The sequence below is a fragment of the Tinamus guttatus genome, unplaced genomic scaffold, assembly GCF_059628265.1.
Source record: "Tinamus guttatus ecotype Peru unplaced genomic scaffold, ASM5962826v1 Tinamus_guttatus_pri_ptg000142l, whole genome shotgun sequence".
Lineage (NCBI taxonomy): Eukaryota > Metazoa > Chordata > Aves > Tinamiformes > Tinamidae > Tinamus > Tinamus guttatus.
The window spans coordinates 785,232-798,143 of record NW_028288676.1 but is presented as its reverse complement, the minus strand read 5'-3'; the positions used below and the strand labels follow the sequence as shown (position 1 = coordinate 798,143).

General features: G+C 36.0%; 1 protein-coding gene across 1 annotated transcript in view; it reads right to left on the bottom strand.

Moving 5' to 3' along the window:
* TLE1 (TLE family member 1, transcriptional corepressor) overlaps nucleotides 1-12,912 on the bottom strand; it is a 45,820-nt gene that overhangs the window by 23,960 nt on the left and 8,948 nt on the right. Inside the window, exons 3-4 of the mRNA XM_088522006.1 lie at nucleotides 5,594-5,798; nucleotides 4,850-4,866 (exon numbers count right to left, since the gene is read on the bottom strand). Of these exons, the coding sequence (XP_088378132.1) occupies nucleotides 4,850-4,866; nucleotides 5,594-5,798 (222 nt within the window). The remainder of the gene's footprint in view (nucleotides 1-4,849; nucleotides 4,867-5,593; nucleotides 5,799-12,912) is intronic.

Sequence of the window (12,912 nt, the reverse complement as noted above, 5' to 3'; positions counted from 1 at the left end):
AGCATTCACACACTATCGGTTCCTGCAATACTGATTTATTAGATCTAAAATCAGCAGTTACATTTAGAAAAAGCAAGAATATGAAATACCCTTTGGGATGTTCTAAGGACTGACTGACCAACAACACCCAGCAGCTGCAGCACGCCGAACACTTTCTACATATTCTACTATCTTCCAAAGGCCAAGTAAAGACTCTCAGGTTTGATTTTTTCCTTAAAAGCTTGAGGGTTAACCTGTTATATAAATATCATAAGCCCAACAAAAATTGCTGACAAGTCTATTCTGCAACATTTCCCCTTGTGGACATATTTACGCTGGAATAACGCTTTTTCTCTAACTTATCAGATCTACATACGGCACTGTTCTTTGGAATCACAGTATACATGCTAGAAGCTGTTTTTCAACAATTTACTTCACAATAGCTGTATTGTTCTGTATCTGCTCCATAAACATTGTTATTTGGGCAAAATAGATCATTAAACTAGATAATTAAACAGGCATTTGTTTTGTTTTGTTTAAAGACTTTTGCTTGTTTAAAGGAAGCTTTAAAAGCTATGACCAAGATCAGACAAACTACAGTTTTGATTAAAAATAACTTACTCCTGGAAATTACTATTGTTATTGAAATAATCAACTGTTTAAGATTCTATACAACACTACGAAGCTATACATTCTTGTAAGCAGTGCTTCTAGTATATCCAATACTTTCAGTTGGACTCGGCATCTTTGATACCGATTTGTCTGAAAGATGCACAACAATGTACATATATACATAAAGTCCATTTCCTCAAGAGAAACTTCATAACTGTTTTTTTTTCTTCTTGTTTTGTGTTGTTTTCCACTGACTAGACTTGCAATTGAGGATAATCCTTGCTCTTATATTCAGCACCTAATTTATTAGGGATTACGAATGTCTGTAGAACACTCAGATCACAACAAACAATTAAAATCCATTTTAAGTATATGTTTTATTCTTCCTCCAATGATTTAAAAGTTATTCACATGAATCCCCACCTTCAGGTAAGCCTTTAAGGAAGAAAAAAGCTTAGTGTACTTGATTCCTGTCAGTGTTACCGGACTGCAAACAAGCTATATATACCACAGGTAAATCAGGAGCAAAAAGTGACTTTGCTGACAACACAATTCAAACACTGAAACCACTAACAGCAAATGGGAAAGGAAAATTTTGTCATGGATACACAGAGGAAAAGCAGGTTCTCTAATGTGCATTATTTAAATGCACTTCTTTGGTTGCCGTGCTGATTTCCCTGAAGAACTATTTCCAAACCACAAATTTGCGTGTCAGAACTAGATGCTGGGAAGCCACAACACCCCATTTAGTACCAATTACAATACAGCACAGATAACTCACTAGCATGTACAGCACTTACAACTAACTTTATGCTGACCACTACAGCATAAATAACAGAATTTACATCACATCTCTGATAAACTCCACCTGATCCCAATTAAGACTTCTCTAATGCTGGATTCCCCTTAGCCCTACTTACCTCAAACACATAGCCTTACAGTTGCTCTGTCCTTTGTCACTCACTGACTTCTTGTACATCTATACCAACTGCAACCACCAGTCACTACAGCCAGGTACAACAGCTGACTCAACTTGCACTTGTCTGCATCATCAAGTGGGTTATTACAGTCACTCAATTACCACATGGGAGCTGAGCTACTACTGTACTATCTACCAATATCCATATGTACACAGAAATAAATGTAAGCCTTTGCTGAGTAGAAAAAGCAGAATCCTATCTACCATGAACAACCAAAACAGCAGATCCCAGCTGTCCTGCTGGGAATCAGAACTCTCCATGATATAAAGAGTGTATAAGTAGAAGGAAGCCATAAAAAGTTTGTACTCGGGGGGAAGATTATTCGATTCCAGAATCAATAGTCTTCTCTGCTGAATATGCTTTTTGTAAAATGAAACTCCACACATGACAGTAAAACAATTCACCTATAAAGTGAATTGCTTTTGTTTTAAATGACTAGTGATGTAAAATTAACTTCTCCTCCTTTTTAGTCATCTCCTGTAAGTTATTTAACTTTGTAATTATGTAACTTATGTTAGTTAGTTAACTATGTAACTTTAGTTATTTTTAGACTAGTATCTTTATTTTATGCATATGAAAAATCTAGAAGCTTAAATGGATTTCAGTCACCTTCCATCTTGATTCAATACTTCAAAGATGTCAATAGGAAACAAGTAAGACTTATTCTGAATTCAGTACTTCCCAGATAATGTTTGTCAAAATGGGGGTCAGAAATTATCCATAAACACTTAAACTGGACCACGTCAATCCCCTCACCTTGTTCTTTAACTTTTGTCACCAGTCCTCAACTCATGCTGCTTTATATTAGTTACAAGGTAAACTGCAACATAGCATGCTTAATTCCTCTCATTGCTTGCATACAAGTCTATAAGTCTATAAAATTATACTTTTTTCCAACTTTTTGCATCTTCCTTGCAGCCATTTAAAAGAGTTAAAATATAAGACTTATAAAAATGGCTTTTACATGATACCAACAAAAAAATGATTTCAATTGTCCATGCCACCGGCCCCCAAGATTGTAAGGAAAGAATGGGATGGAGACCTAAAGACTCAGAATATTTTTCTGCTGCCAAGGAAAGAGCATCTGCTTTGCAAAACAAAAGCAGCATTTACACAAAACAATCCAGGCAGAAACAGACCTCTTTCAAATTTTATGAGTACTTCCTAAGTCTTTAAAAACACAAGCTCAGTGTTTTTCAGGAGGAGGAACAGCAACCCTAAACACAAATCCCAAACACACAAAAAGGTTACAATTCACTGTCTACAAATTTTTACTAATACAATAGAGCACTTGACAACATTTGCATTTCTATGCTGTCCAGGCAGGACACTAGAAGGGTGGGAGGAGGAGTGATAAATGAATACCTGAGATGAGTCTGACAGATGTTGCTACCATGCTCTGTGTAAAGCATAGAAAGAAAGCACTGATGTCTCCTAAAACTTTATTAAAGTTCACTTGCAAAACTCCCTTGCTTTGCTGAACTTTATTAGCTATAGTCAAATTATGTCACAATAGTAGGAATGATGGCATTCCCACAATAACATGGCTAAATTTTGGATGGTTAGTTACACCTGCCAAAAACCACCTGCCATTAACCACACTTCTATGCTTTCATTTTGACCACACAATTTTAGCATTTAATGTGTAGAACATACTACTGTTAACTGAAATATCATGCAAATATTTCATAAGCGTGCATTTATGAATATTTTCGGTTTCAGCAAGTAAAATGAAAGGTGAAGATGAAATAAAGAAAAACCTAGTCTTTGACATTTAAATACAGCAAAAGTAGGCAAAATGGACACTCATCATGCATTCCAAAGCAATAATGAAATCCCTTAAGTATCTTTATATTCCACTTTATATTCAGTTATGAATATCGAAGTTTCACTGCAGTATTTAGAAATATATATATAAAGACTCTTGACTGTTTAGTTACCTGAAGAGCCTTGAAAAAGACCAAAAACAGTTCTCTTTTTAAAAGAAGCCAAAACATACATTTGATGAAATTTTCTAGTTAAATATAAGTAGTCCAAGTGTGGGATAGGAAACAATAAAACAACCAATCCAGATACGAAAATCATCATACACATACAATGCAAGCCTTTCTCAGCTCCTGAAAAAATAAGTAGGTGAGAATTGTGCCTTTGATCAACACCACTCCAGGACAAATGTACTTGTAACTCTGAGGCTTCACAGAAACACAACTTTAAATTGCTTCCACAAGTATACTGACAATTAATAATACTCCTACATTAAGCAAGCTGAAATAAATGCTTCTTGCTTTGCAATCTGGAAACAAAGACTGCCTCAAAAAGATATTCAGAAAGATTCCAAACAGGTAATTCTCAAGTCTACTACCAAAATAGCCAACACTTACAAGCATTAAAGCTTGTAAACTTATCAATTAATATCTGCTCGTATTTCTTCTCTTTTCTAATTGAGGATAAGAACTACATGAGAGATCAAACTGACATATTGCATCAACAAGCAGAATAAATTTTTGCATATGGCCAGCAGGTTAAAATGATAATAGTACTCAAAACACAACAGAGTATATATACATACAAACGTAACAAATTAGTTCTTTGGCTGATTTCTGGAAAAAAATGCTCTCAGACCAATTGTATTACAACTTCTATCTAAAGTATTTCTAGAATAGTTACAACAAGTGTACAAATTAAACAGCAAAGACATTTGTATGAATTAAACAGATTCTGGCAACAAAAATCTATTCACAGCCATAACATACAAATTTAAAATCTCTCACCAACATTTCTCCACAACTTTAAAAAAATCTATTCACAGCCATAACACACAAATTTAAAATCTCTCACCAACATTTCTCCACAACTTTAAAAAAAATCTATTCACAGCCATAACACACAAATTTAAAATTTCTCACCAACATTTCTCTGCAACTTTAACATGTGAAAATCCTAATGGAAACATCTCCAACTACAAATTATACAAACTTTGCATTGGGGTCACAAAGTTCTGTTAGATTTGTAGTCTCTTTTAAAAGCAACGAAGTCTAATTAAAATTCAAGCAAACCCTAAACCAATCTGCTCAAACAAATCTATCACATTCATACAATTCTCCACCCAGAAAATGTTAATATTCTACATGAGCTAAGAAATATCTTAAGAGAAAACGCATATGCTTATTATCACAAAAATGTAACTAAACAAAAACAAAACAGAAGGACAAACAGAGCAAATTATGCTTATAACAAAATGTAGAAGTAGAAATATTAGCAGGAGTATTGGTACTTACTGTGCCTGGCTCTCTCTCTGCTCCCGTAGTAACCAAGAAATGCACAGACATGCCCGTTCAGACACAGAGGCAAGAACAGAAATAAAAAAGGGGGGAAAAAAATTAGAACACAAGCCGCGAACAGTTTTAAAATGGCTTTTATTTATATAAGTCATTGCACATTCCTAATACAGTGATTTCCTGAAAATTACAGTATTTTGTAAACATGATTTACAGTTTAACCATACACAAAGCCTACGTTTATTTCATGACAGAATAAATTATTTTCTTTTCAAAAATTAGTCAAGTGCAATTTTGCCCAATATTTAATTATCTACTAGAATTTAAGCCTATGAAACTAAAGTAACAGATGCAGTTATCTAAACTTTTTGTCCGAACACATTCACTTCAAAAATTTAACTTTTCATTCCCGCTACCTTCCCACCCACCCTTTTAACAACATTACTTTCTCTGAAAAAGTCACCCAGTTCAACATTTTTCCACAATATGGTGCAGGCCACTAAGTATTTACCAGGATGTCAAAATGCCCTGCAAACTATAGAGCATAAGACACTTAGCAATCCCCAATTTCAAATACTGAAAACTTCCAAGCTGAATTTTGTTTCAGTGGTATATATGCAGACATTTTAATGTTTGCCAACAGTTTGTTCTCATTCTATATAACTCGATTTCTTATAGATGTGCACAATTTGCAGCAATGCGCAAATCTGACAATGTCCTAATCAGGCCTGCCATGCCTCTCACCTCTGTGGTGTTCTGCATCGTGATGCTTCTTGTCATCTTTTATTGCCAAGTGAGACTGCCCACCCAAAGCACTAGAAAGGGCAAGAAGACCAGCACTGCTTCCAAGCGGAGGGATTCCAGGAGGCTGAAGACCTGATGGATGCGGTGTTAGAGGCACTGGAGGTCCATGGCCATGGGAGAGATGTTGAGCCTGCAACTGCTGCTGCTGTTCCCAGTGGCACCATCATCCCCAGGACAACAATGCACATAGTTTGGGAAGGAAAAAGGAGAAAGAATTTGGTTAGTTTTTGAAAATCAACACGTTCTTTTTTCTTAAGCTCTACCTTTTTTGTTTGTTTGTAGATCTAGCTCCTTCCCTCTTTGTCCCACCACATTATATATCCTACACTGTACTACATTGTAGAAATACTGCTTGCGGAAGTCTGTGCCCATGTCCCACCAACCATAAAAAGAGCAGCTTGATACTCATTCCGCAGCCTGAAAAAAAAAAAAAAAAAGTTTTACTACAGTAAATTGTTTAATTTTGGGCAGCCATATACTGTCACAACTTTACTGGTAGCAAACAGCAGCAGCAAAATTCTTAAGAGGGAAGAAAAAAAAAGTTTGATAAGACTGGTAATTATTAGTAAGACGGATAGCTTTGTTCCATATCCCACCATTTGGAAACAGCAGGTTTGCTTTTATTTTGAATAAAAAAGAACATCTAAAAGACACTGTTCCATTTCATATTTAATTGGTGTAGTTAGATGCAGATTTTATTCTAGCTAAACTTTTGGAAAAAGAGTGTTTACAAAACGGGTTTGGGAACCAACTTTGGGCTTAAAATACAGATATTCCAGATAGTGTCAATAAGCTCATGGAACTCCCCACGAGGAATGGCACTAATGAAGTAAAACATCTCATGTTCCAAAGGCAGTTTGCAAGAACAATTCCATCATGAGTGGGCATAAAACACAATAACAAAACCAGCAAACTAACTTTCAAAAATTTTGGAAATAGAGTTTTTTTTATAATAGAGTGACTTTTCCAAAGCATATATTTTAGGTATTTTCTAACTAAAGCTGTTATGATCTTGTTTTCTTTTTATTAGTATTTTCCACATTCTAATTTGTTCAGTATGCTCAGCTCAGCACAGATGTCTTAGATTCTTTAGAAGGTGGGGCTCCAAAATGATGTTTAGCTTGGATATAGACCTCCTTCAAGTTGCTACAGGAAAATAGACACTGCTGTCACATACTCAGGCTGCTGGGCATGGGAACACAAGACAGAGCATGCCTCTTTCCCTCAGCCATGTTCTGCCATCCATCTCTGAAGGTGGCCACCATGAGAAAATATCAAAGCAAGACAAGCAAACATCTGAACAGTATGTTCTCAGCTGGACACCAGAGGAAAAGGAAGGAAGCTAAGACTTTGAGCAAAGCACCGTTAGGAAATGTCCAAGGCACAGATCAGAAGAAAAAAAAGCTTCCCTTGAACAGTTAAGAAAACAAAATTGTATCAGATCTTAAATTGAAATACCTACTACAGTCACTGTATAAGAAAAAATGAACTGTTGCAGCCACGTCCAGATGGATACAAATAACTGCTTTACAAACAGCTCTTTGCAAAGGTATCCTCTAATTTAACCTACCACATTTCCTCTATTAAGAGGTAATGTGGAGGTCTACTTATGTTCTGAAAATGTCCAAGCAAGAGGGAAGAAACTTACACAGAATACATCCAAAGAAGCCAACAATCTGGCCTTACTGAAGGACATGGCAAGAGCAGGCAAATTTAATCCTGAACTACTGATAGTTGCTCAATGCCTACAAAAAAGCTCACAATATTTCACAAATTATTCCAAAATACTCAAAATAATCCAAAACAATTTTTCATCTTCTGTAGACTAAAAATCTCTCTAAAACAACACCAGCAAAATACTATCCACAATATTAATGACTGATTTTTATTACTTAGATAACTATGGTACTCTTTCACTTACACTTCTTATACTTTTCATTTCTTTTCTCATCCCAAAACATGCTTTGAATTGTTTATAAATTCCTCTACTTTTCCAATGTTCACAACTGTAAAGCAGCCATCTTTTATTTATTTTTCCTAAAGGAATCTTTGGCAAATCTCAATTTGCCAAAGGCTCTCCAGACAGTTTTAAACAGTTAAAGAGTTCACCAAAGCTTTGGCTTCTCAAACCAAGTTTTAGCAATTCCTTTTCAAATGTAGCATAAAAAAGAACACTAGTCTTCAATTCAAGATATGTGTTCATCACTATTGATGCCAACTCTTAACAGAAACTTATATATCATTTAAAAGCAATGTAAGCAGGTTTTTATTATTTTAAGTACTTGATTTACACAAAGCCTATCATTTTGAAGAAAGTATTAAGAGGATGTCTCTCCTCCTAACAGACTTTATCAAGACTCCAGTGACATGACTTCTTGGATGGTTCTTCCAGACAGGTGGCATCCTACCATTCCACTCTTCTTTGACTTGGCCAAAGTCACTGAGGTCTGTCATTGGTACTTGAGCCGCCAGACCGCGTGCGTCAGCAGTACTGTGACTGCACTGTGACCATAGTCTTGGTCTTGTCCCCATTTGCAGTGCCACATTGCATTACCCAGCTGTGACAAGCAAATAGCTAAGAAGAAAAAAGTGATGACTTCGTCTCCAGATTGCCATCTTGGAAGGAAACCTGCTCTTTCCTTCACAGAGTGTTTAGATTAGCTTGCTTGGGTGGGCATAGGAAGGCCAAACAATCAAACAAAATTAAAATGGTTTAGTTCTTGCTCTCATCACTCCATAAAGCCCGTGAAGATTACTTTTTCATGTCTCTCTTGCCTACTTTAATTGGCAATTGTCATAGCCAACATGATTTCAAGAAGTGTAGTCTTTATAAATCAAACTGTTGCAGACGTTACCTACAGTTACCTTGGTTTTGCCTTGTAGCCTACACACATTTAATATATTTCAAATGTCTCAGAAAAGAGGCAAACAGGTTCTGAAATTGAAAGCACAAGACAAAAAGGCCAGATTCTTCATCTTTGAAAGTACTGAATGTGAATACTAGGAAGAAAGGCCTGCAATGCTCAGCTTAAAATGCAGAGAAAAAAACAACAGCCATAAGAGAAAATGCATTGTTCTACACAATAAGAAACATCTTGGAATCTTAACAAAATGGTGCTGAAAAAAAAGAGGGAAAAAAAAACCCTATCCTGAAAGATGCCTTAGATCCTGGAAAGATAAATTAAACTGACTTAAGAGTGAAAACCTGATCATGGTCTTACATGCCAATAAGAATATGTTGTGGTTTACCATTTATAATCTAAGGCTTGCTGCTCTTTAACACTTACTGATTTGTTGCGTGTATGTTTATAAAAGGCTGCAAGTTCTTCCAACACAAAGACAACCCTTCCCAGGAAATTCTCTTATTCTCTTTTAACTTACATCATTAGAATTGTTTTAAGCATATTTCATTCTCCTTTTAGAAAGGAGAAAAGTAGTATGTGCTACACACAAAGGGATAAGACTGAGAAGACAGATAACAGCAGCGCTTACCAGATCTATTTAGTAACTAGACATTTGCCATATTAGATCCTAGAAACAATTATGTTATGCATATAATCACTTCCCTGTCACTTCAAAGACACTAATGCCTGCTCTGTCACCTTTTAAGAGCTCAGCAGCAGTGAGATATAAAACTGAAGAAGTTAGCAGCAGTATCACGGTCCACTAAGCATGTTCATTAGCACTTAATTAAAAACTAGACACCTGCCACGAGAAATGTGTTCAGAAAAGGATGAGTAACAGGTCTGTCTTACCACCAATTATTATCATTACTTGCAGAGCAAGGGCTGTGTCCAGTTTTGGAGGTAAGTGTGAAGGTGGAGAAGAGTGCAATGATGCATACATAAGAAACTGCACTGAAATAATGAACCATAGAATTGGTTTTAAAAGCATCTCTAATTCACCCACTGTTTTATTACAAAAACACAGATTCTTCACTTTTGCAAGGGGAGAAAGAGAGGCAAACCCAGTTAATTGTCTGTGCACAGTTTTTATTGCCTGTTTTTTCCCAGCATTTTTATAACCAAGCTGCAAAGGCTGCATGTGGAAAACACAAAACTCTTAGCAACTTTAGAGGGAGAACAGTTCATTTTCAAATATCCTAGGGAAGTTCTAGCTAGATAAAAAGAACTAGGACTCAAAATTTGGACCTTGTTTTTCATCTATCACAGATTTCCTAAAGCAGAATGAGTAAACCTTTGATATAGGCTTCCTATTTATAAGCAGTGACATTTGTCTTCTTTTTGTTCCTTGTCTATTCAGTGCAAATTCTTCAGTCCAATTCTCCTTCCAGCCACTTTTAAGCAGCTCTGCTGGGATTATTAATACTTATGGACTAGTTAAATTCTAGTTCTGAAGAAACATGACTCTGTGACAAGCATGCAAACAGAAAAAAAAAAGACAAAGAAAAAAAACCCCACACATTTACTACTGTGATCACCCTTCCCAAGGTGACATCCTCAGGTTTTTGTTTGCTCGCTTAAAAGAGTTAAAGAAAGTGAGAATTACAGCCAAACATTTATAGCCAATAACATCCTTACACACTTGAGCAACCTTGATATTTCCAAACACCTGAACACCAGTAATCAGCATCACCTCTACATCTCCAGCTTCAAGACACGGTAACTACCTGAGCATTCACAGTCAGCTGACTAAACAACGGCCTCTACCCTTACTGTTTAGAGACTCTTAAAACCACTATTGCAATTTTATCCTTCTCCAAAAGGAAACAACCCAACATCATGCTTCTTCCAGATTCCTCCCACTTGAAAAACAAAAAAAAAAACACCTGAACTCATAATACACATTAGCAATACTCAAGTCGAGCAGAAGTAAACTCAGAGTAAACTAGCAGCTTATTCCCACTACAGTTTGCAGCATGTACTTTTATAAAGACTGTTTTGTCCACAAGTAAAATTTCAGAGGATGTCAGGCAACCTCCCTTAGGAACGTACCTATTTCTCCTTACACACACGAAGACATGCTTGTATCCTCACATATGCAGGTCACACTACCCACTTTTCTGCTTTGGTAGTGGAAGCAGTGTTCCTCTCCATTTCTGTTAGGCGTCCCTTTCTTTTTTCTCCCCTCTTGACATATTCACTTCAGACTTACTAATTGCAAAGTATGTCATCAGTCACTGCAAGACATTTCCTTCTGACCTATCTGAAGCAGTATTCTTCAGTACCATATCAACTATTTGCAAAACTAAGTGGTATTGCTTACTCTTTTCTCCTTGTTTATAAATACGTTTTAGAAAAATGAAAGCCAGGTACTACTTTTTTTTTTTTTTCTAATTAATTCATTTGAAACATCTGTGTTTATTTTCATTCACTAGGTTTCCTTACTTCTTTTAAAGGCTCAAATTTTTTTCTGACAGATAAGAAGCTATATTCTACAGTTTGTAAATAAGTTTGTAAACAAACTTGAAAGTGCCCACCGCTGCATCTTTCGCTAGTGCGCAGAGAATGGAGTCTTTGTACAAGTTATTTGCAAACTATCCGTTATGTGAACAAGCCACAGTGCCTTGGGTGCAGGATGAGAGTATCTCTTCAGAACAAAGAAATAGTGTCTTCAGCAAATTTCTTCCTTTTACAAATTAAACAAAAAAGTTACCTATTAAGGAGAGATTTAACTCTACAGAAAGACAGTGTAAGCAAAAGCTATCTAAAGCCTACAAGTTTCATACACATAAAATGTATGTGCAATAATTATTTAAAGACCTAACTATCTCAAGGGAAAAATTCTCTTCCTTTTTCATGCTTTATTATAGACAGATGCACAAAGTTCAAGTGTCTTTGGATTTCGACATTTATTTTGCACTCTCACAGTAATCGAACTTCTTACTGGGGAGATGATGGATGTCAGAAAACAGATATCAAATTCAGCAGGAAGATACAAAAAAAGTTATTTTAAGTTTGTGGATTTTTGGTTGTTATTGTTTTCTACTACTAGGAGAATTTGCTTTAATCTGATATTAACAAACCAATTTCTAAGCTGAAGACCCTTCAAAAATTTTCAGTTCCTGCCTCCACTTGTTCAAACAAATCAAATCACACCAATAATCTCAGCTGCACCTTTTTTTTTTTTTTTTTTCCCCCGCTAAGGGGGAAAGTGTTGTTTACAGATTGCTACAAAATTTAACTGTAAAACTGATGATATACTAAGATAAGTAAGGTATCTTATACAACGATAAGTAAGCAAAGTAACTTGCTATGCATCAAAAGCTCTGTTCTCAGAAAGGAAATTCTCTTACAAAGGAAACCAATTTCCTTTCTAAGATAGGTGAAATGAGGCTGAGGCTTTATTTCAGTTCTGCCAACACAGAGCAGTGAAATAAGACACATTAGCAAACTAAGTCCCCTTCTATCACTTTTATCTATGAAACCGAGGATAAAAGACACTCAGCATGCCTCAGCTACTCCAAAAGGTCATGAAGCATATGGTTCCAAATTATAGCCATTTTTGTTTTCCTCTCTTCAAATCCTTTTCCACCTCTTCATATGACTCCTTCTCCTCACTGACTTTTTTCTCTCGTTTTCAAACTTCACTCTCAGCTATCCACATTCCTGCAGCAGAGTCTACCAGACATCCCATCTCTGTTCTTCATAAAACTGAGAACAAGAAAAGCAATACCAATTTCAACTGACTCATGAAGATTTTAAAGAGCACCCTTATGCACTGGCAGCCTAACCATACTTTTATTCTGATGTACACCTGTTTCACTAAATCCGGACAGCTCTGGAGTTCATAGAATCATAGAATGCTTAAGGTTGGAAGGGACCTCTAGAGGTTATCCAGTCCAACCCCCCTGCACACGCAGGGTCACCTGCGTGAGACAGGATCACTGATATATATATATTCTGCACTATCTATATATCTATATATCCTCTGCACTGGTATATATCACCCTGCTGATAAATGCAAGAGAGTTCCCTTCTTGCATTGCAGATCACAGCATATTTTTCATCTCACTGAAGAGATGTTATCATAAACATTAGAAACATAAATGTCCCCAAACACTTGCTCTATATACTAAAGTTGATTCTTTTTAATAGAGGGAAAACAAAACCCTTTTGCACCCTGACACTAATATGAATCTGCAAAATTAACTCCCATGAATTAATGTTATGTTGAATTTATGTACGTTATGTTAGTTTATATCGAGTTTACTCCAGGGGAAAAAGCACTCCACAATAAATAAATAAATAAATAAAGAGTCATTAGATTTTAACTGGGGGCCAATAAACTACTAGGGT